At 37.2% G+C, this 23,907-nt stretch overlaps 1 protein-coding gene across 4 annotated transcripts in view; it reads left to right on the top strand.

The window, feature by feature from the left end:
* CDC27 (cell division cycle 27) overlaps positions 1–23,907 on the top strand; it is a 69,268-nt gene that overhangs the window by 7,070 nt on the left and 38,291 nt on the right. For 3 of the 4 annotated variants that reach the window (XM_006940466.5, XM_003997032.6, XR_002149261.3), the window contains exons 2-4: positions 8,152–8,227; positions 18,337–18,484; positions 20,102–20,227. In XM_006940466.5, coding sequence (XP_006940528.1) covers positions 8,152–8,227; positions 18,337–18,484; positions 20,102–20,227 — 350 coding nt within the window. The remainder of the gene's footprint in view (positions 1–8,151; positions 8,228–18,336; positions 18,485–20,101; positions 20,228–23,907) is intronic. The other variant, XM_006940467.5, reaches the window with a different exon arrangement.

Below are 23,907 nucleotides of genomic sequence, written 5' to 3'. Positions count from 1 at the left end.
TGTCATTTAATCCACACAATCTAAAAAATAGAGCTCTGTTTTCCAGATGAGGAGATTGAGGCTTCCAAGTCATACTCTTGGAAGTGCTGGCACACAAATTTGAACACATGCCTCCAAAATTAATCCTGAGTATATCGTTTCTACTCCCCATGTTCTTTCATTTACAACAAAATTAAACAAGTTGGTTCTTAGGAAATCTCCATATTTTGTAAAAGAGTAATTAGGTGGTAATTATTTGTATCACAAAATAATAATTGTGTGCCACAGAGTTTCTTTCAATAGAGATTTCCAGAGATTCTTACCTATTGGACTTACAGTTGACCCTTGAACGAGGCAGGAGTTAGGGGCACTGACCCCTATGTAGTGGAAAAATCCGAACATAACTTTTGACTCCTCAAAAACTTAGCTACTCTCAGCCTACTGTTGCCTAGAAGCCTTGCCAATAACATAAAGAGTTGATTAACACATAGTTTGTATACATATTATATATGTGTTCTTATAGTGCAGTGAGCTAGAGAAAAGAAAATGTTACCAAGAAAATCATAAGGAAGAGAAGATACATTTTTAGTAGTATATTGTATTTATTGAAAAAAATCCACATGTAAGTGGACCCGTGCAGTTCAAACCCATGCTGTTCAAGGGTCAACTGTAGATGAATACAGAGAAACTTAAAGCTAAGACTAACATAAGATACTACCAGTAGGAGGACTGGCAGAAATCAAAGATCAGTTGTTTATTCATTCAACATCCATTAGTTAAGCCCTTGCTTAAAAAGTACATAATAGATGCTGGGAATCTAATAATGAGCAAAACCAGAAGTAGTCTCTACCTTTCTGCAGTTTATAGTGAGGAAGACATTACTTATTTATGTAAAATCACAGCAGTGAGAAGTATTACAAAGGAAAGGTACATAGTGCTATAAGAGTGTGTAATAGGAATGCCTGACCTCATCAGAGCTCCCCCAAAAAAGTGTTCCCTGAGAAAGAAGTCCAAAGAATGACTCGAATATGCATAGTTTGGAGGAAGGTACCAGGTAAAGTGAACTATGTATATGTTTAAAGGGCCTGTGGCAGGAAGGTAACATGGTAGGTTTGAGGAGTTTAAAGAAAGCCATTGTCCTAACACAGCGTAAGAAAACATGATACAAGAGGAATTGGAGAGGTAAGCACGGACTATACCATCCTCCCTGGTTTGGTGGTTTGGATTTTTGTCATTAAGGACAATGAGAAGCCAGAGAAAGATCTTAAGTGAGAGGATAATATGATCAGATCTGATTTGTGAAAAGCTCACAGAGAGAAAATGGATCACAGAGTGGGAAAGAATTCAGGGAAGACAAATAAGACACTATTAAAAGTAATGGTGGGGGGCGCCTAGGTGGCTCAGTCGGTTAAGTGTCCAACTCTTGGTGTCGGCTCAGATCATGATCTCATGGTCATGGAATCAAGCCCCGCACATCAGCTCCATGCATGGTGGGTGTGGAGCCTGCTTGAGATTCTCTCTTTCCCTCTTTCTGCCCCTCCACTTGCACACACACTCTCTCAAAATAAACTTAAAAAAAGGGGGGGGGGGGACAGGTCTGCCTTAGAAAGTAAATGTTTCATTGAGTTTCTTCCTTTCATCACCATTGCAGTTGCCTAATTTAAATGAGTATCATTTTGACATATACCTATATGCACGGTTCCAGAACCCTAGGTCATGGGATGGTCTGGTAGAACACCAGAGGGACAGATAAGTTCTTATGGAAGTTTGGAATTCAGCCAAGTACTGTGCTAGATTTATCTCAAAGGTAGTGTTTTTTGTACTTATTTTACAGATGATTAAAACTGAAGGTCAGAGAAGTGACTTGGATATCTTGATTAGTAAGTGTCAGAGGGTTAGAGTTAGGTTTCATCGGCCATGGATTGAAGCTGGAGGTTATATTAAACAGTCAAGAAATAATTGAATCAAATCAGATTTGAACACCCTTTAGCCTGTTGTTTTCTGAATGACGTTTTTTTGAGTTCTTCCACCATGCAAATGTTGAAGTTTTCTGAGGAAAACACTCGTAGTTTGTCACATTACCTTTTACGTATGTCTTTTCTGTGTCATAGTACACAGGAGATGTAGGCCAGATAGCAGAGAGCCTGTAGCATGTTTAAAACCTGCTCTTATATTCACTCCTTGACAGTGCCACCTATTTTTGTTGGAAGGGTCACCTTCTCAATTGTTTGATTAAAAAAAAAATCAAAAGCACAGGGGTGCCTGGCTGGCTCAGTCGGTACAGCATGCGGCTCTTGATCTTGGGGTCATGGGTTTGAACTCCCAAGTTGGGTATACAGATTGCTTAAATAAAGAAACTTTTCAAAACACATTAGAAAGATTTGATTAGGGAGGAAGACACGATGATAATGTTGATGGCACGGCTAAAATTTGAGTAATTATTAGGTATGTGCTAGGAGCCATTATGTACTTTATGTAACATTATGTACATATTAACCATTATGGACTCTTATGTTTTAAAACAAGAGACTTGAGACATTGTTACTTGCCCAAGACACGGAACTAATAAGTCACGGAACATGGATTTGAACCCAGGTCTCTCGAGAGCTATCATCGTTTAGTAGTGATGATATTTATGTTTGAAGAATGTAACTCTGGGACAGAATGGATTACCTACAGCTTACAGGCAGAGAGACCACGTAGAATGCTAAGAGTTGAAAGAAGATTGTTAACAGAATGGGACTAGAAAAGAGGGGAAAGATTCTAGATACTGTTCTTTAGGTGCAGTTCTATAAATGATGGTTAGACACTAACCAGCCCATTCGAATTGCTTAAATTGATAATGTAGCCAGATTGATTTACCAATACATTCATTATTTCATCTACACTCAACCCAACATCCCCGACCTTGTGTGATAAAGTTGTTTTGCGTTTCAAACTACAAGGAGCACTTCTCCTACTCCTGGCTGCAGCGGTGCCCCTGGTGGGGGACCCTGGTGTGTGCGGAGGAAAGTACCTTTCTAGCTCAGTAACTTGTCTTCTCCTTCCTTTTAAGTATTTAATTCAATTCTACAACTATTTATTGAAACCTATGATGTATCAGGCTCTAATACTGTCTCTCATCAGCTGGACCAGTGATACTTAATGAACCAGGATTTCTGTGAACCCCTAACATTGTACACAGATTTTCTGTATATATATGTACATGTGCTTTTTTCTGGAAAAGAGGTCCATAGCTTTTATAAGTTTTTACATAAGAGGGTTCTGTAAAAGGAAGGAGAGCTACTTATCTAGAAAAGTAGAAGAATGATTCTGAGCCCTGAATGCTTACCAGTGAAAAGGTTTCAAAATAAAGACATCTAAACTCAGTCCCAGCTTCCAGGGATTGTGATGCAGTGGGTTTGAGGTAGAGCATTGTCAAGCAAGGATTGGTAGCCGCTGATCTAGACAGGAGTAGCTCTACAAGGTACTCCATGAGAACAGAAACTATCTGTTAATTACTGTAGATAGAGGCTTCAGTGCCTGGCACATAATTGGTACTCAATGAGTATTTATTGAATGAATGAGTACTAGAACTCTCCGGTTCAGAAAAGTTAAAAAAGACACCACTACCCTCCTCCCCCACCATTGGTTTTCAGTCATAGTAAGTCATGCTGGAATCAGTAAAAAAAAAAAAAAAAAAAAAATTTCCTCACACAATCATAGTCTACCTTTGTACTCTAAATAGCTGAGGCTGTTGTTGATACCCATCACAGGCAAATGTTACCAGAAATAAAGTCAAGGAGTAATAAGGAGTAGGAACCTCAGATCCTTGGTTAATGGTATATGGAAGAATTGTTAGCAGCAATATGCAACATTTTTATTGGGGGTTCTGGCTGTTTCAGCACAGCTTGTCTTTGGTATCTTCTTTATTTAGGTGGCTCTGACTGGGGAAGAATCATACAGTGATATAACAGCGCTCCTTTGCAAATCCCATTGGTATTCACGGCCTTCTCTTTTTTCTCTTCCCATCTATTTTGCTTCCCAAGTAATAGAGAGGACCCTCCAATTGCTAATGAGTTTTTTTAGTGTAGTATGATATTTCAGTTTTTAAGTATTCCTTTGTATGAGATTGAGGGGCACTGTGTGATTAATTCATATGGAAACAAGCATACGTGGCAGCCAGCAGAGAACTGAAGTGTGGCAAAATTACAATTGCATGAACCCCTTTGCCTTCTGGAAATTATGAGTAGGGGTGGTCAGTCAGGCTTTGGGACAGCAAATGATCTTCAGTACAGAGTCTATACGTATCTGAAAATTCTAGGATTTCTCTTATTTTTTATGTATACTGTTGGGATCCTTTGGTTATGCCGACTACTTCTGAAAATCTTTGAGGGAGAATGAGCTGGTACGTTTTAGACCAGAGGGAGATTTCTTTGTAGTGCAACTAATTTGGGTGGATTATGAAAGGAGATGATATTGTGATTCATTTCTATTAATATGTAGGCTGTTTTATTAGGTATAAGAAATGGATTAGGGTCAAGAAGGAACATAAAGACCTACAAACAAGAGGTTTTGGAACTTGAGTAACTCAAGCCTTTCTTTTAAAGCTAAGGGCCATGGCCTGAAGGATTAGAAAGTATTTTATTCATAACATCTTGAATTAACAGATGAGACAGCCTCTTTGACTTTGGGGAATCTGCTGAGCAGGGATATTTTTAATTAGAATAAATCTTTTTTAGATCAGTCCTTTTCAAACTTTAATACGCATATAAATCACCCGGGGATCTTGTTATAATGCTGATTCTGATTTAGTAGGTTTACGATTGGGTCTGAGATTCCACACTTCCAGAAAACTTCCAGAAGATATTGGTGTTGTTGCTCCAAGGACCACACTTTGAATAGCAGTTTTAGATAGTTCTCAAAGTGGTAGGAAATGACTGGATTAAGAACGGTAACGTTAGAGGGAAAAATGCTGCCTGTGATAGTATAGATTATTAATTTAAATTAAATTTAAATTTGAATTAAATTTAAATTCCCACCTTTTTCCTTTACCTTGTGCCTGGATGGAAATGGTCAGATTAGACAGTCCTGAGACTTTAAAAAATTTAGACTGTATAGAAAGTAAGCTTAAACAAGAGGCTCCAGAGACCCCATGAGAAAATAGAAAACTACACCCTTGGGCTAAGTAAGTCATCAACTACTACTAGGACTTTGAATATAAAAAATTATAGTTAATAATACTCATAGAAATGTTAGTAAACATTTGCTTTTTCATTCAAATATTTGAGATTGTACTATAGCCAAGGCATATTAATCACTTGTTACAATGTAATCTAGCTTACTGTTACAGTGTTAGCTAGTGGTTTCATTAGGTAATCCCACCATGCTGGTTTTATTGTAACTATTAAACTGTTCAACAAATTATGAGCTGTATACATGGCTAAAAATAAACACTGTTGTATCATGATCACTTGTAAGATATCTCAATTTGTGAGTTGATGATTTTTTTAATCAATTGGTGACTTTTATATCTTGTGATAGACCAGAAGTTAAAAAGAAACCCAGAAAGATTAAAAGAAACTCCTATGGTGGTGTGCTCCTAAAAATGCTAGGCAAAACATAAATATATGTAAACACATAATTTACAGATACATAATTTATATAACAGACTTAAAATTAGTGTTATATGATACACTAAAACTTCAACAACAACAAAAAAAACCTCTCTGGTTTAATGCTCTCAAAAATTCTGGATAAAATAGTAAGAAAAGGTAAATCATCTAACAGAAAAATGAATGACACATGAATTGGCATTTGCCAGAAGACCAGTAAACGTGAAATAAATTACTATTGAACACATTGAACTCATTTTAATATTCAGAGAAATGCAAATTAAAGGCACTAGATAAGCATTTTACATCTGTCAGACTGGTAAAAATAAGAAATTGGGGGGCACTTGGCTGACTATCATTAGAGCCTGCAACTCGATGTCAAGGTCATGAGTTCAAGCCCCACATAGAGAGAGGGATAGAGATTACAATCAATCAGTCAATAAACAAAAAAATTTTTTTTTCAATGTTTTATTTATTTTTGGGACAGAGAGAGACAGAGCATGAACGGGGGAGGGGCAGAGAGAGAGGGAGACACAGAATATGAAACAGGCTCCAGGCTCTGAGCCATCAGCCCAGAGCCCGACGAGGGGCTCGAACTCACGGACCGTGAGATCGTGACCTGGCTGAAGTCGGACGCTGAACCGACTGCGCCACCCAGGCGCCCCTAAACAAAAATTTTTTTGATAGTACATAGTGTAGACAAAGATGTGGAATAATGAGTAGTCCTATGTTTTTGGTAGGAGTGTAAATTAAACCCACACTTTGAAAATGATTTGTATTACCTAGTAAAGATGAACCTGTGTATGAACATGAACTCAACAACCCCATAATTTCATTCTTAAGTATATATCCCAATTTGGAGAGATTCTTAAATAGGTACCCTAAGAGATAAATATAAGAATGTTCCTTGCAGCATTATTATAACTGGAAAAAAACTAGAAATAACCCAAATGTTCATATACTGTAAATAGATAAAATGCATTTTGATGTATTTTTACAATGGAAATATTATTTATTCTGCAATCAAAATGAATGAATTCTAGCTACACAGATTGAGAATGAATTTTTTAAATATTGGATTTCAAAGCAAATTATAGCATAATATATACAACATGCTTGTATTTATTTAAAAATTCAGAAACCGGGAAAAGTGTTGCATTGCTTAAGGATGATACATACATACAAATGTATAAAAATTGTAAAGAAAACCTGAAGATTAACAAAATTCAGAGTGGTGGTTTCAGAGAGGTTATGTGACTGATGAGCACCTGTGGGAGAGGGCTTCAAATATATTGGTAATATCTATTTCTTGAGCTGGATAGTGAGTACATGGGTCTAAATGTTTTCATTTATTATTAATTAAAATGTCATTCTAGCTGTTACATACTTTATAGCTATGTTTTATAACTTTAGAAAAAGAAAAATATATTCACCTAGATTAAAGATTAGTGCTATTATAGTTTGTTCATTTGTCTCCCAATATGCTTCCTTGGGTGGGTGAGAATAGGGTTGCTTTAAAGGTCATAGGTGGAGAGGCATCTGGATGGCTCTGTCAGTTAAGTGGCTGACTCTTGATTTCACCTCAGGTCATGATCTCATGATCTGGGTCAGAGCATGGAGGCTGCTTGGGATTCTCTTTCTGTCTCCCTCCCTCTCCCCCCAACCCCATGTCCCTCTCCCCAACTCATTAGTACGCACACTCAAATAAAAATTTTTTTTTAATTTTTTTTTACATTTTTCTCATTTTTTTATTGTTGTAAGAAGTAACCACTTTTTAAAACGAAATTTGTATTCAAATATTTTGCTTTTCTATAGAAAACTGAAATATATGACAAACCTAGCACAGGGGGTGGAAGAGAAGAATTGATTATGTACTTTTGCAAGGATTTTATACTACATGTGGCTCTGTATAACGTTATTTGCATTTAAGTTCAGATAATTTAAAAATGTGTATTGTAAACCCTAGGACAATCACTAAAATAGACTATTTATTTATTTTAATTTTTAATAAAAATTTTAAAAAATAGGTGGGGAAGTTTTTGTGGAGGATGACATTTCATGCATATCGTGAAAAATTGTTTAAACCACCGTTGTTAGTTTAGAGCAGTGTAGTTTAGTGGGGTGGGCAGACCCATAAACATATAACTGTAACAAAATATGAGTGCGCCACTAGAAGAGATATGTTTACCAAAAAAAAAAAAAAAAAAAAAAAAGGTTAGGAATCAGCCAGGAAACCTTCATGAAGTAGATGTTAATTAAGCTGGGTCTGTAGGGATGAGCAATTTGTAAAAGGAGGTATGTGAGGGAGCCTCCATTCCTCTGTGAGGGAAGAGGAAGTACAAAAAGGCACAGAGGCCTAAATGTCCATGGAGAATTGAGTGAGTAAATTCAGGTATGTTAGGAGCCATACTGTGAAGAGCCTTGTGTAACATGCCATGGAGTTTGCACTATGGACATTGAGGTTTTGTTTTATTACTTAAATTAGGGTCATTGATTTGATTACAATATGTCAGGCTCGCTAGGCGTTACTTTGAAACTGTATATTTGTGTACTTATGTTCTTTTCCCTCTACTTTCAGGCTGCTATATGGCAAGCACTAAACCACTATGCTTACCGAGATGCAGTTTTTCTTGCAGAACGACTGTATGCAGAAGGTTTGTAATCTGTTCATTTCTATAAAACAATAAAGGAATAAAATAAATGGAATTCTCTCCTTTCCTATGACTTCAATATAACAAGATTCTGGGGATTGCTTTTGTTGTTTCTTTATGATTGTTACTAGTTCGTAAAAACTTTTCCTTGCATCTGTTATCTCCCTTATGTGCTACTTTTAATAACTGTAGAGTTGTTTCAGGTTTTACACTATGGTTTACTTAATCATTTTCCAATCTTTAGATATTTTCGTCTAGGTTTTCTGTTAAAAGAGTCTATATTCTATAGCTAAGAGCATGAATTTAGTCTATAGCTTTGGTATAAACCCTCACCCTGTCACTTATGCAGTTGTAGACCTTGGACAGTCACTCAGTGTCTGAGTATTTCTGAGTTCTCATCTATAAAATAAAGTTAACGATAATCGCTTGAGAACGTTGAAGAGTGAAATGAGATAATGTATTTAAAGCACTTGGCACAGCCTTCTGGCATGGTAATAAATGTTTGATAAACATGTGCTGGTAATGTATGCTTTGTTTCTGTCATTAATTCTTGTAATTCTCTTTCTAAGATGCTAATACAGATAATTAGGTGCAGCTTTTTTTTTTTCTTTTATATGTCATTTTGTGGGGCTATATATTCTAGAATGGAACTTACAAGTCAAACGGCGATCAGTTCTACAACAAATTACTTTTTCCCCAGTTGATAACCCAGCAGAGAGAAGGGTAAAATAATCTGGGGTGTGACCAACACCATAAGACTTCCTTCATAATCCTTTCAGTATTAGATTTGATCAATTTAATGTATTTTTGCTTGCTTGAGAATTATGAAATATTTTGTCTTACATTTTTATAACTACAAGGGATTCTGGGTATTTTCTCAAGTGTTTGTTTTAAATTTATTCCTAGTTCTATGAGGTATATCTTTATTGTCTATTTGACCCAGATTGTTGCTTTTTAATCTTAATTCTATTGGTATGTTTAAAATTTTTATGTAGTTGACCTCATCTGCTTTATCATTTATACTTTCTTCTATTGCTTCAGTAGGTGGAAAAGTCGTCTTTCTACAACTACAATTAATATGTGGTTATTGATGGTTAAAAAACTTTAAAGAATTTATCATGGTATTATTACTTAATTTATTCAATATTGTATATTCAACAATGCTTTTTTCCCTCCCGCATGGTGTTTTACTTGGTTTTATATTAAATTTTTAAAAAATGTTTTGTTCTGGGGTGCCTGGGTGGCTCAGTCAGTTAAGCATCAGTCTCTTGGTTTTGGCTCAGGTCTTGATCTCTCAGTTTGTGGGGTCATGCGCTGTGTCAGGCTCCACAACAGCATGGAGCCTGCTTGGGATTCTCTGTCTCCCTCTCTCTCTGCCCCTTCCTTGCTCATGCTTGCTCTGTCTCTCAACATAAATAAATAAACTTAAAAAAAAAAAAAAAACGCTTTGTTCTGTCTCCAGAATTTCTCCTCTCTTCCATTAGTTAATTTTCTGTTTTTAATCCAATATCATGCCTTTTTTTTTTTTTTAAGAGAGAGAGTGCAAATCGGGGAGGGGGGGAGGGAGGTAGAGAGAGAGAATCTCAAGTAGGCTCCACACTTAGCATGGAGCCCAACATGGGGCTTGATCCTACTATCCTGGGATCATGACCTGAGCCAAAATCAAGAGTCTGTCACTCAATCCACAGAGCCACCCAGGCACCCCCATACCATTTTTAACACTTTATATTTTAATATTTCATAAGGCCTGTCGCCCATCATTTTTTTCTTTCCAATTCATTCATAAGAAGTCTTTCCCCTTTTTTTATCCTTTATTTTTCTATGTCTATTTTATTATTGCTTTGAAATTTCACAAAGATTTTGATCAATGCTGACCTGCAAACATATAATTCTCTAAATTACTATAGATAGCCTTCCCAAGAAGAAATAGTGCTGCCTTCTTTTTACTCAGGTGTTTGTTTGCTTAATTCAGTTTTTGTACTTTCTGTGTATGTTCCCATTGGATTACTTGCCAAGAGTTTCCATTTTTTTTGTGGTTGTAGATGAGCTTTATTTTTGCGTATTTTGTATGTTTGTGTATGAATTGCTAGTGGAACCTTTCTGATCAGTTGTATGATTTTACTCTAGTAGCAAGTGCTTAGTAACCTAACTGCAAGCATAAGAAAGTAGATCTTAGGGATTTGCCAGGCATGTGTCACCAGAAAGGACAAGGGATAAGAACATTAAAAATACAGATAAGATATGGACCAGGAAATGTAAACTATAGGAAAGTTAACACAGAAGAATATTGGTGAATAAGATTCAGAGAAGTGCCAGAAATCTAGATGAGGTTGAATTGGGAGATGTGGGGGAATAACATGGGAGCGGAAGACCATGAATCAGGTGCAGAATTTTTCCATTAATGAAGCAGAATGTCCTGCATTTAGTAGCTGAGAGTTATGAGGAGAAGGTATGAACTCAGGAGCAGGGAGTTTCACAAACAGGCAAAGAGTCATGCTTGGAAATGGTTTTACGAAGCAAAGAGGAAACCTTACCTTGATTCTGATGTAAGTGGGATATGAGGGAAATAGCATCACTTTGAGAGTGCTGTCAGGTCCTTCAAGAGAGACTGGAAATTCAGTAAAGAAAGTGGGGAGGATCTGTGTGTGGAACAGGAGTCTGAGGTCCCAGTGAAAGGATTTAGAAGGTGAGAGAAGCTTAGAAAGAAAATAATGCAATAGATTGCCCTACTCTACTCGATATTTTAAAAGCAAGGTGTATCATGCAAAACCTACTGACATATATTTTCATTGATACCTATGCAACCCTCATGTTTTACTGTCTTATACTTTCTTTTTTGTATTTGCTTATTAAAGGATTGGCAGTTTCTAGTTTATTATAGTTAGGCTCTAAAAGATTGTGAGTTAGTGGTTTCAAATTCAAACAAGTAGGTTTTCCCATAGAATTGGGGCAGGGTTCCAGATGAATCTGGATAAAGCTGTTTAATCCACTTTCTGTGTTTGATACAGTGCTTGACACTTGGAAAGTTGTTCAGTAAGTGTTAGTTTCTCTCAACATACAGTTGACCCTTGAACAACACAGATTGGAACCATGTGAGTCTATTCGAATGCAGACTTAATACAATATAGTACCATAAATGTATTTTCTCTTCCTTATGATTTTCCCCTTTCTTAAAAATTATTTTAATGTTTATTTTTGAGAGAGAGAAAACGGGGGAGGGGCAGAGAGAGAGGAAGATCCGGAATTCGGGGCAAGCTCCAGGCTCCAGGCTGTCAGCACAGAGCCCAATGCAGGGCTCAAACTCACAAACTGTGAGATCATGACCTGAGCTGAAGTCGGACGCTTAACCAACTGAGCTACCCAGGTGCCCCTCTTATGATTTTCTTAATAGCATTTTGAGAGAGAGAAAGAGAACATGAGCAGGGGAGGGGCAAAAAGAGGGGTGGGGAGAGAGAGAGAGAATCCCAAGCAGGCTCCATGCTGACAGCTCAGGGCCCAACTTGGGACTTGAACTCAGGAACCACAGAGATCATGACCTGAGGCAAAATCAAGAGTGATGCTTAACCAGGTGAGCCACCCAGGCACCCCAACAGTAGGCTTTTAGTAGTTAAGTTTTGGGGAAGTCAAAAATTGCTGCAGATTTTTGACTCTGCAGGGTAGGTGTCTCTGACCCCCTCATTGTTCAAGGGTTAACTGTTGAACTTAACCACTCTGTTGAACTCTAATTTCTATGAGGGAAAATTTTATGGGAGCAGATACTATCCTAGTTCAATACCAATGACAACAGTAACTTCTAAAGAACATTTATTAATTTCTTATTATGTACTAGGTACTCTAATACTTAATTTCTTATTTAGTTTTCAATAATCCTATAAAATAGACATTACTATTGCCATTTTAGAAATGAAGAAACGGAGAACAGCGTTCACAGGCAGTAAGTGGTAGATCTTTCTGATTCCACTTTACCAAGGGTAGCAGCAAATACAGGCCAGTCTGACCCATAATAGACATTACTAATCCATCATACTACTTGTTCCTGTTGAACCAGCCTCATAATTCTTATTAACACAGTGTTGCTGGCTGACAGTAATAGTTGATGAGAACTGGTATGTCACATGTAACCTGGTGCCCTTTTGCTCAGTGGAGTCCTAATGCCACTAGCTATAGCTCCTGTGTTTTAGAGAAGGACACCCTATGGTGCATGAGGCTAACGAAGTAGATGGATTGAAAGCCAAATTCTTGAAGTAATTTCTCAATTTCACTAGTTCTTTGTCACCCATTTGTCTTTCTCCTAAGAATTCCATAGTTAGACCACCTAAGACTGTGCTATAAGCCAGGTGGTGTAGAATGTCAGCTCCGATGTTCATTAGCCATTTGATCTTCGGTAAGAAGTTACTCTGAGCCTAATTTTCCTCATCTTTAACTTGGGAAGAGAGATACCTACTTAACAGGATAGTTTTCAGCACTAACTATAATAATCTGTGGTTTTGGCACGTAGGAAGTCCTTTACAAGTTTCTCTCCCCTAGCATATTCTATTACGGTGGCTTTTCAGATTTCTTTTTTTTTTTTTTTTTTTACTCTTCTTACATATGATGTACTCTGATATTTTCTGAGTGTTATTATTGTTGTTTTAATGCAGGTTGAAATTCACCGAATTGATTTCACAATGCATAGTGAATCGAGCCTTGCTGTTTGGAAAAACTCCTAATCGTATCACCTCCCTCCATATCCCCTTCACCTGCTTTTCCTTCCCACTGCCATACCTATCTCCTTGATCAAAGGTTTTCTCCATTGCTAATTGACACACAATATAGATTCAGCTTTCCCCTTTGCCCTAATAGATAGCATGTAATACTGCAATATCTAAGGTTTTTAATTGCTATTAAATGTATTTAGCTGTTGAGAATGAATAGAAATGGGTGGTTAGGAATAGAAACAGTCTTAGATTATATCGACAAAGAATACATTAATACAATAAATATGGTAGGTCCTTAGAGAGAGGTGATTTATTTATGTTCAGAAAATTAACCGGTTGTAAGTTTTGTGTACATTATATTTTATAAGGAAGTACCCAGGACCTCTGGGGAAAGATGAAGAATTGCTATCTGTGAGACTGCATGGGAGTGGCAGTTGTAACTGGTGAAAAGCAAGGAAGAAGAAGTAGCTGAAGACATTGTGTCAACATGTATTCCCTAAGTTATTCTGAGGGTCCTAGGGCAAAGCTCCCAATTGCTTGAAATCTAGTGTTCTATCTTGATGTAGATTTTGCATCCCACGCTACAAAATGTTTATTTTTCAATATGAACATATTTAAGTTACTGTAAAATTATTCACCAGTTTTCTACCTGTCTTAACGATTAATGGGCCCAGATGTAGACATTGTACTGGGTATATCAGTTTCAGTAAATTGGGCTCAGTTGAAGAGAAGTGAACCAGAGTAAAAGGTTCAGCATCTGTTTCTCTTCTCTGTCTTAGCCAGGATACCGAGAGCCTAGACTCACAGAAATGGCAACATTTTTTTTAGAAAAAATTGTTTATCAGGTTATATTAAGGGCATCATTGAGGGGAAATGTCCAGAGTACTACTAATGATATGGCATAGTGTTTCACTTGTAGGCCATTATTGGAAAATTTAATAAATATATCTGGTTCCTAAAAATTTCAGTCAGTTTGTTATATGGGGGTGGAGCGAGGAGGGGAGGGTATCAAAAGGATGTCTGGTCCATCGGCCTAACCTTTTACTGTCAAAGTTAAATGCTTGCCAGTAAAAAGGATGATGCTTTTTTATTGTCATAGTTTTCATTTTTATAATGTGTTAGTGATTAAGACTCAGGTCTTCGAACAAACTTTTTTTTATTCGAGACTCAAATGTTTCATTGCATTAACTTAGCTGTTTCACACAAACCTCACAGACATCAAACTCAATGCGTGTAAGCCTGGACTCATAATGTTCCCACGCTAATCTAAGACATTGCTATCTCTTACTAAAAAAGCTTCCTAACTGCTTTTCCCATATCTGCTCTTCCCTGCCTCTTCCCTTTCCCCTTCCCAAATCAACCCATTCTCTTTACTTTCCTTCTTAAAATGCTGTAGAGATGTCTAGTTGCTATAAGGATTTATCCCTAAATCTTTAGATCGCTTCCAGAGCCCTGCATGATCTGCTTTCTCCTTATGTGTGACCGACCACTTTCCACCTTCAAACACTAAGGAACCTTTTTAAAATTTCCTCCAGCCCTCTTACCTGTGGTATATTTACTCTAAGCACAGTTTCAAAGTATTTTAAAACATTTTAATCCTATCATATACAATAAAGACAAAACCAGTTAATATTGCAATTTAGGATATAAACAAATGTAGAGAAAATAAAAAGTGGCAATAGTATTAAAATACTGAAGTTGTGTATGTAGATGAGGTATTCAACAAAAGAAATGATTCTGAAGGATGGAATGAATCATGCTGCATCTGAAAAGCATAGGATCCAGGCAGTTGAAATCCTTCGCAAAAGAAAAGTTAGTGATGAAATGGAATTATTTGAGCTTGTGGCTCATTGTCATATATGTGTAACTCACATTACTATCCAATGACTATTCAGGTATTGTAAATTTAGTAGTGTTGTACTCCTAAATGCATGTGCTGTACTGCCTTTCTTTGATTTAAGAACTTAGATGATTGGGGTGCCTGGCTGGCTCAGGGCATGCAACTCTTGATTTTGGGGTTTTGAATTCAAGCCCCACGTTGGGTGTAGAGCTTACTTTTAAAAAGTAAATTAAAATATTTTTTAAAAACAGAACTTAAGGGGTGCCTGGGTGGCTCAGTCAGTTGGGCGTCTGACCATTGATTTTGGCTCAGGTCATGATCTCATAGTTCATGGGATCAAGCCCCACATCAGGCTCCATGCTGACAGCAAAGAGCCTGCTTGGGATTCTCTCTCCCTCTCTCACTGCCCCTCCCCTTCTTGTGCATGCACTCTCTAAATAAATAAACAAACAAACAAACTTAAAAGATAATCAGGATGAAGTGTGTCACAAATCATAGATGATTTCATAGATTCTATGCCCTTCGAATACTTAACAATATCAGAATTCTTGACAAGGCAGCAGGCAGAGTACTTTAACCTGTAAGCAGTTCTCGACGATAATTGTAGAGTTTATCAAGACCAAGAACCCTCACCTCACCAAACTTTTAAGTCTTGCCAGAACTGGTCCATTTTGGAAGTCTGCTCATTTACATTGTAAGTCAACACGAAGAAGAGGTGTCTGTCTGACTTGAAAGCATTGAAAGACTAATTCACCTTCCTATTTGATGGAAATGTATCTGAAAGATGCAAGCTTAAACTTCTCCTGACTATTTTGGACTTCTATGAAATGACCTTTCGTTTTTGAAGCCTAGCCTGTTTGTAAGAAGAGGGACTTCAGCATCATTCTACAACTTCGTTTGGGGTTTTTTGTTGTTGTTGTTGTTTTCACTTAATAGTGTGTTCTGGAAATATGTGTCTTTTTTTTTTTTTTTTTGGGCGACCATGATGAGTGTTTCACCATATGGATGTACCATACTTTAATTAGTACATGATTGATTCCTCAATATTATGTTAAGAGTGACTGGAGTCAATTCTCACTTTATTCCTGATTATAAAATAAATTATGGGCCTTCTAATTCCCAATCACATATTTTAATTAAGGCTCTAAGTAAAGGATGGTAAATAAAAGGATGTCATGGAGACATCTATAACCATTTCTAGGTCCTGTTGCTTTGATCTCTGCACACTTACTACCTAAGCCATGATCAGCCTTAGAATCTTTCTGAATTTAGCACTCGAGGCAGCCACTATCAATCGGTTGGAGTTATTGTTCCAGACAAAATCTATTTGTTGAAAGTCTCTGCAGCTTAGCTTTATTATAACCCCTTACTACTGGCCCACTGGTTGTATTTAGGACTGTCAAGTTATTTCTGGAGAGCCTCAAAAACCACCCGTGTCTCTCCATGTCTTTTACAACCCTTCAAGTTGTTCCAGATTTACATCAATATCTTACACGTCCATTAATCTTAAGGCGTGCTCAGCCTTCCAATCCATATTCCCATTTGAACTTGTAGATTTTAAGGTATCACGCTTCAAAAAGGTAATTGCAGTTACACACTAAAATCGTGCGCACACACACACAGAGTATTTGGTACTTTTATGTTCTTAGGGAATTTTAAAGCAGTGAAAATGGACCTATGCATAAACAAGTATTTGTAAACAAAACATTTGATAAAGCATTGTTATGGCTAAAAGTTTAACTAGGTTTGGGGAACCATTGCTTTTTGGTATAATCAATGAGTTTTTAAAAAACTTAATTTATAAAGTGACCAGAATCAAGGCCTTTATCGCGAGATCAAAAAGAAATCACACTTTCTAATTTGTGTGAATTAGCACTTACAGTTCAGTGAAATTAAAAGTTTGCGGGGCGCCTGGGTGGCGCAGTTGGTTCAGCGTCCGACTTCAGCCAGGTCACGATCTCGCGGTCCGTGAGTTCGAGCCCCGCGTCAGGCTCTGGGCTGATGGCTCAGAGCCTGGAGCCTGTTTCCGATTCTGTGTCTCCCTCTCTCTCTGCCCCTCCCCCGTTCATGCTCTGTCTCTCTCTGTCCCAAAAAAAAAAAAAAAAAAAAAAGTTGAAAAAAAAGTTTGCTCCCCCTACAGTAGAGCTCCCTATTCATTCTTTTTGCTTCTGAAGCATTAATACTATGTACACCCCATTAACATGTGTGCCAAAGTTCCTGGTCATTTACTCCATATCATTCATTGCATATTGTTTTTTTATACTAGAGTTTCATGAAAAATCATAAGATGGACCAGAGAAGAAGGGTTCTGTTTTTGCTTGCATATACATATATATGACCCAAAAACCTGTGTAAGAGTAATCTTTCAAATTACCTACTTTTTTATACTAAACTTTGAATGAAGTTAACAATTTTTTATCCCAAGCTTTGGGTGAAGTTAACTTTTTAAGATGTGGCAAGTTTATCTTGTACTTCAGAACAGTGATTCTCAAACTTCAGCATGCACCAGAATTGCCTGAAGCGTTTGTTACAACGCAAGACCGCAGGTCCTCACTCCCAGAATTACTGATTCAGTGGGTCTCGGTTGAAGCTAAGAATTTCTAACAAGCTCCCAAGTCATGCCGTGCTGGTAGAGGGGCCAGCCACACTTTTAGAACCACTGGCTTAGAACACCCCTCAACCCACTGAGATTATTACCGAACCCATTTTTAGAAGCACAGATTTGTGATTTTCCTGCTTTCTTTCTATCTCCTTTGTTGTTGGCCTCTCTAGACTCTCACCTGGATTGGTTGGGAGATTGCAAGGATAGAAGTGAAGTGATGGTCAGTTTGGGAGAGAGTAAATAAAGGGGAAAATGCCACATTTCATTAACTAGGACAGAAGGGGCATTTCCTTCCTAGTATGGAGACCAGGGGACAGATTGAATAATTCAGCTCCTGCCACTGCAAGGCAGTATAATTGTTGTTGCTGTAGAAGTGTTAAGTGTGTCGATTGAGTGGTTTAAATGCTGTGGGTATTCACAATTTAGAATTTTTCTTCTGTCTTAAATTATCTTGAGTGTAATGTAGTATACATTTGGTGTTAGAAAGAAGTGTTTTTTGTTTTTTAAAATCTGGTCCTTTTTTAATGTAGAAAGTAATCTCAGATTGGTAATTAGCTTTGCAACCCTGAGTGCACCTTTCTCGTGAAATTGGACATCTGTTCTCTCAAAGAGTCTGTTAGAAAAATACTACAAAAAAACAAGACCGTTTACTGGTAGTCTATTTAAAGGTAGGTGTGAGTGTGCGGGTGTGCACACAAGTGCGCACTTTTGTTAAGGATTTACAGAAAATACCATGACTGTCTTCATTGTATTACTTCCTTGGTTCTTTGTAAGAAGAAGGTAATCAGGACTTGGGGAACTAAGATTTCTGTCAGTAAAGTATTTCTCAATTCAAATTTGGATTAATAAATGATTGTTTTATATTAAATAACATGACTAATTTTTTGTTGCTAAACTTGTTTATTGCCAGATAAACAGTGATTACCATTCAACATACTGAATAATAGCCATTTTTTTTCATATGTGCTCTTAGTACACTCAGAGGAAGCCTTGTTTTTATTGGCAACCTGTTATTACCGCTCAGGAAAGGCATATAAAGCATATAGACTCTTGAAAGGACACAGTTGTACTACACCGCAGTGTAAATACCTGCTTGCAAAATGTTGTGTTGATCTCAGCAAGTAAGTTTTTAAATCTTTTCTATCTAATATTGTTTACTTACACTGTAGAATTTTGGATAAAATCCTTTTGATAGATTAAACTCTTGACTCCCTTTCTCCCCTCTTTTTTGGTAGTAGCAATTTGTCTATTTCAGTAACTTAAAATGTTTATACTGTTGCCTGTGGCATTAGCACTTTTGTTATGGAGAGATTTCATTGTTATGGTAATAAATAATAGAATTTAACTCTGGGGAAACGTAAGTTATAACTAATTCCTGTCATTTCCCAAAATTATCCCAAGTGTTATTTCCTTTCCTTTGCTTTCAATTGGAATACGCCTGAAAACCTCCTTACCTGTTCACCTGAGATTCATGCTTCATTATGTCTAGGTAGTTGTGTAGTTATTTGGCTTTCCATACCACTTTGTCCTACCCCTTTGAAGCGAGGGGGCAGGTTCAGGAGAGCACTTCTTTTGAACATTACAATTAAACATGTCAGCTGTCCCTATTCTGAATCTGGAGGCAGGTAGAGATATAGGTAGTTATCTTCTGTTAAACTCTGTTCTGTCCTGTAAGAGATGGAATGATGCTAAAAGGGACTAGATAAATAGATAATCGCAGAAGTGTGTTTGTGAATGTAGTTGGTAGGTTTATAGCGAGAGGACACAAATGAGCCTCCTGAAGTCTCCACAGACTAATAATGATTATTGTATTTGTCCAGTGTCTAACTGATGACTTAAATTAAAAAAACTAGCTAAAATATCTATAAAATTTCTGAAACATTTGTTATTGAATTATTTTTACTCCGAAGGTTTAATGCTAACTTCCTAAAAATATATTTAATTTGCTAGTTTCTTAAGCCAATTCTTACCTTGGACATTCTTATCTCATTTACAAGTATTCATGGTTTTTTAAAAGTCCCACTGACCGTAGAAGAAATATAGATATCACTTTAATGTTTAGGATATGCTGTGTAAACTTACTAGAGTATTTTCCACATGATGATTTGGAAAAAACTTTAAAAGAGATACCATTATAAACTCTGATATGCTAAAAATATATAGTGAAGTCAAGTTTTTTTTTTTTTTTTTTTTTTTTCCTTTGGGAAACACTTGTGATTTTCTATATCAAGAAAACATAATTGGTAAATAAAAAGAGATGAAGTACTATTCGGGTTTCTTTTATAAACCTAAAAACGAGTGAGACCATTAAGTACGCAGTTTTTCACTAACGTCTAATTAGTGTTATTAAATTCTCTTGCAAATTCCTATTTCAAGGAATTACAGAACTAAATAAAAAGGACCACTACGTCTGTTAATGAACAACCGTACACATTTTCCCCCAGTATAAAGACCTTCCATTTCTTTTGACATGAGTAATGTGTATGTTGCTCACACTACATTTGTACATATAGGGACTGAATTTAACTGGTTCTGTTCTTAAATGCAAGACTGGAATTTTAAGACCATAAATTCCCAGTCTTCCAAATGATTCTAAATACATGGCTATTGCTGTTCTAAAGGTGCCTGGACTTTGTACTTTATCCCCATATTTGGAAGTACATTGGTAGTGAAGGATGTCTTTACACACAGTACTTTTTATGTTGACTTTTTTTAATCTGTAAATTTGTGTTTTAAAGGCTTGCAGAAGGGGAACAGATCTTATCTGGTGGAGTGTTTAATAAGCAGAAAAGCCATGATGATATTGTTACTGAGTTTGGTGATTCAGCTTGCTTTACTCTTTCATTGTTGGGACATGTATATTGGTAAGTAACAATGATTCACACTACCAGAAAATTGTTTCCAGTGGTAGAAGTCTTTGTGGTTAAAAAAAAAAAAAAAAAAAAACCTTACACTTTCTGTGTTTATCAAATAGCACTTGGCTGAAGAGTACAGTCTTTTAGTTCTGTGACCTTATTAAACTTATAAAGTCGTGGAGATGTTGATCCCATTTGTCACTATCTGCTTTGCTTTAATGATGATAGCCACAGCAGCACTACCTAATATTTGAGTGCACATAGGAGGTTTTTTCCACCTTGGGTGAGGAGAATATCTTCATGTGATCCACTGAGGAAAAAGAAGAAATGAGTGAAGTTTTTTCTCTAATATTAAATATCACCTCGGCTCCTTAGAACAAGGCTTGAAGATAAATTTCAGTAATAAAGCATAGCAGTTCCCATCTGGTTTGCCATACTAATTTGGAGGCATGTCCTAAGAAATTTCCACGATGGTTGTTGAAATAACAGTGATCTGCAAATCATTTGAAATGTATTTAAAATTTCTCTACACTTACTTAAATTTAGTCTTTTGAAAGCAAGGGAGAGTGAATTCAAAGTTATCACTATAATAATTGTTCGCACTCATTTTTAGTCTGAAATACTCCTTGGTTGGGGAGTAGAGGGTGGAGATATAATCAGGTAACGGGAATTGTTCATCCACGCATGGGAGTGCATCGCCTGTGTAAATGTCACATGTCTCCTACATGTTGTAGGAGAATTGGTTGAGGATTGCTTGTCTGAAGAATTAGGAAAGCACCTGTTTTAAGATAAATCGAGGCTAGTTTGAATAGTAGTTTTTTAAAAACCTCAAAAATGTCTTTTTGTACAGAATAAATTATTTGCCTGAATTTGGGGGCTCATTTTCATATGACATCACTCTTTTGAGAACAGGAGTAAATAAAGATACAATAGCAGTATCTTCATTTGTCTTAATAAAAAGACATGGAGTAATGAATTTAGTTCATGCAACTATGATTCTTTTTATCATTTATTTGAGAAACTTTGAGGTCCATCCTCCCTTTGTGGCTAAACATAGTACTTGGTCCTGGGGATGTAAAGATAAATCACTCACAGTCCCTGCCCTCAAAGGTTTATAATAGAATAGGAGAGAAGCAGTAAACAAAAGTTTGTAAGTTTTTATCATCACAATAAAAATGCTGTGATAAAATTTGAGCAGGGGACACCTGGGGGGCTCAGCCAGTTGAGCATCAGACTCTTGATTTTGGCTCAGGTCATGATCTCAGGGTCCTGAGATGGAGCCCTGTGGGTATGGAGCTTGCTTAAGATTCTCTATCTACCCCCTTCCCTCTCCCCCCACCCCAAGCCCACACTCCCATTCTCTCTTAAAAAAAGAAAAAAATTGAGCAGTATTTTATCCAATGGAGGGAATAATCAGTTCTACCTAGTTAAGAAAGAGTGTAAGATGCTAAGTAGGAAAAACTTGGTAGAAACAGTTTTGTTTCTTGAATTCTCAATAATAAAATTAAAACCTAAGGAATTAGACTGTGGGTGAAATATTTGACTGGCTACTTCACCAAAGAGGATATATGGATGGTAAGTAAGCACATGAAAAGTTGTACCAGATCCTTAGCTGTTAAGGAAAGGCTAATAAAAAACACCATTAGAAACCACTACGCACTTGTTAAAATGGCTAAAATAAGAACGGACAGGGGCGCCTGGGTGCCTCAGTCTGTTGAGCATCTGACTCTTGATTTCAGTTCAGGTCATGATCCCAGGGTCATGGAATGGAGGCCCACGTCAGGCTCTGCACTGAGCGTGGAGCCTGCTTGAGATTCTCTCTCTCTCCCTCTGCCCCTCTTCCCCTCTTGCTAATGCTCTCTCTCTCTCTCTGTCTCTGTGTCTCTCAAATAAAAAATTAAAAAAAAAAAAAACAAACATACAGTACCACGTGCTGGTGAGGATGCAGACCAATAGAATTTCTCATTAGACACAGATATGATAGGGGTCCCTGGGTGGCTCAGTCAGTTGAGTGTCTGACTTTGGCTCAGGTCATGATCTCACAGTTCGTGAGTTCGAGCCCCGTGTTGGGCTCTGTGCTGACAGCTCGGAGCCTGGACCCTGCTTCAGATTCTGTGTCTCTCCCTCTCTCTGCCCCTCCCCTGCTCATGGTCTGTCTCTCTCAAAAATAAACATTAAAAAATTTTAAAAAAACACATAGATATAAAATTACGATAGGGACAGATCAGTGGTTGTCAGAGGGGAGAGTTGAGGCAAGAATGTGGCTGTGCAGAGGCAGCTGTGGAGTTTCTCTGGGCTGTTGGAACAGTTCTGTCTATATCTTGATTGTGGTAATGGTTACACAAATCTATATGTGTGATGAAATTTCATAAAACCATATATAAATGAGTGCGTGTAAAAACTGCTGAAACCCAAATAAAGTCTGTGGTTTAGTGTACAGTATTATGCTATTGTCAATTTCCCAGTTTTGATAATTGTGCTATGGTTGTATCAGATGTTGTCATTGAGGGAAGTTGGATGTAGGGTACATGGGAACTCTTATTTTTTTTCAACTTGTATGTGAGTCTAAAATTATTATAAATAAAGTTTAATAAAACAAAATAAAGTATTAAAATCACAAAAATACTATTATGTATTACTAATTATTTTAGGGGTGCCTGGGTGCCTCTCTTGGTTGAGTGTCCAACTCTTGATTTCAGCTCAGGTTATAATCTCACAGTTCATGAGATCAAGCCCCATGATGAGCTGTGCATTGATACCGCAGAGCTTCCTTTGGATTCTCTCTCTCTCTCTCTCTCTCTCTCTCTGCCTCTCCCCCCTCATGCACTCTCTCTAAATAAACATTAAAAAAATTTTTTATACAAGATTAATAAAAGTTTTAGAGGAGCTGGGCGCCTGGGTGGCTCAGTCAGTTAAGCATCAGACTCCTGATTCGGCTTGGTCAGGATCTCACAGTTTGTGGGATCAAGCCCTGCTTCCAGCTCTGTGCTGACAGTGTGGAGCCCACTTGGGATTCTCTCTCCCTCTTTCTCCCTCCCCCACTCATACACACATGTGCATGCATGCACACTCTCTCTCAAAATAAATAAACATTTAAAAATATAAAAGTTTTGAAGGTAGAGTTGAATCAGTCCCTAACCATGAAGAAGGGTTTTCCCCTTCTTTAAAAGAATGAGGGATGTGCCTGGGTGGCTGTTAGTTGAACATCCAACTTTGGCTCAGGTCACCATCTCACAGTTCATGAGTTCAAGCCCCTGTTGGGCTCTGTGCTTTCAGTATGGAACCTGCTTAGGATTCTCTCTCTCTGTCTCTCTCTGCCTCTTCCCCACTCATGGTCTCCCTCTCTCATAAACTTAAAACAGTATATTTTTTTTAAAAAAGGATAAGGATGGGTTATTTTTATTCATTATAAATATTAAAGATTAAACATCCAGTGGGGGAAAACTCTACTCCAAAGACTGGCTTTTCATTTCAGCCATCATTTGCCTGTCTTGTGACCAAAATTGCACCCAGTAATCTGGATACATAGCTGTTGTGGTTTTGCAGCTGTAGCTTGTTAAGATATCTTTTTTAACTCCAGTATTTTGGTAGACAGCTTATTGACCTTTTTGTCTATAACAGCTCATGAGACTTCTGTTTAGGACACAACTGGTGGTAAGTCTGGTTCTTAGATTAACCTGTTTCTTCCC

The sequence above is a fragment of the Felis catus genome, chromosome E1, assembly GCF_018350175.1.
Source record: "Felis catus isolate Fca126 chromosome E1, F.catus_Fca126_mat1.0, whole genome shotgun sequence".
In the NCBI taxonomy this organism is placed as follows: Eukaryota; Metazoa; Chordata; class Mammalia; order Carnivora; family Felidae; genus Felis; species Felis catus.
This window is presented reverse-complemented; position numbering and strand designations above follow the sequence as displayed.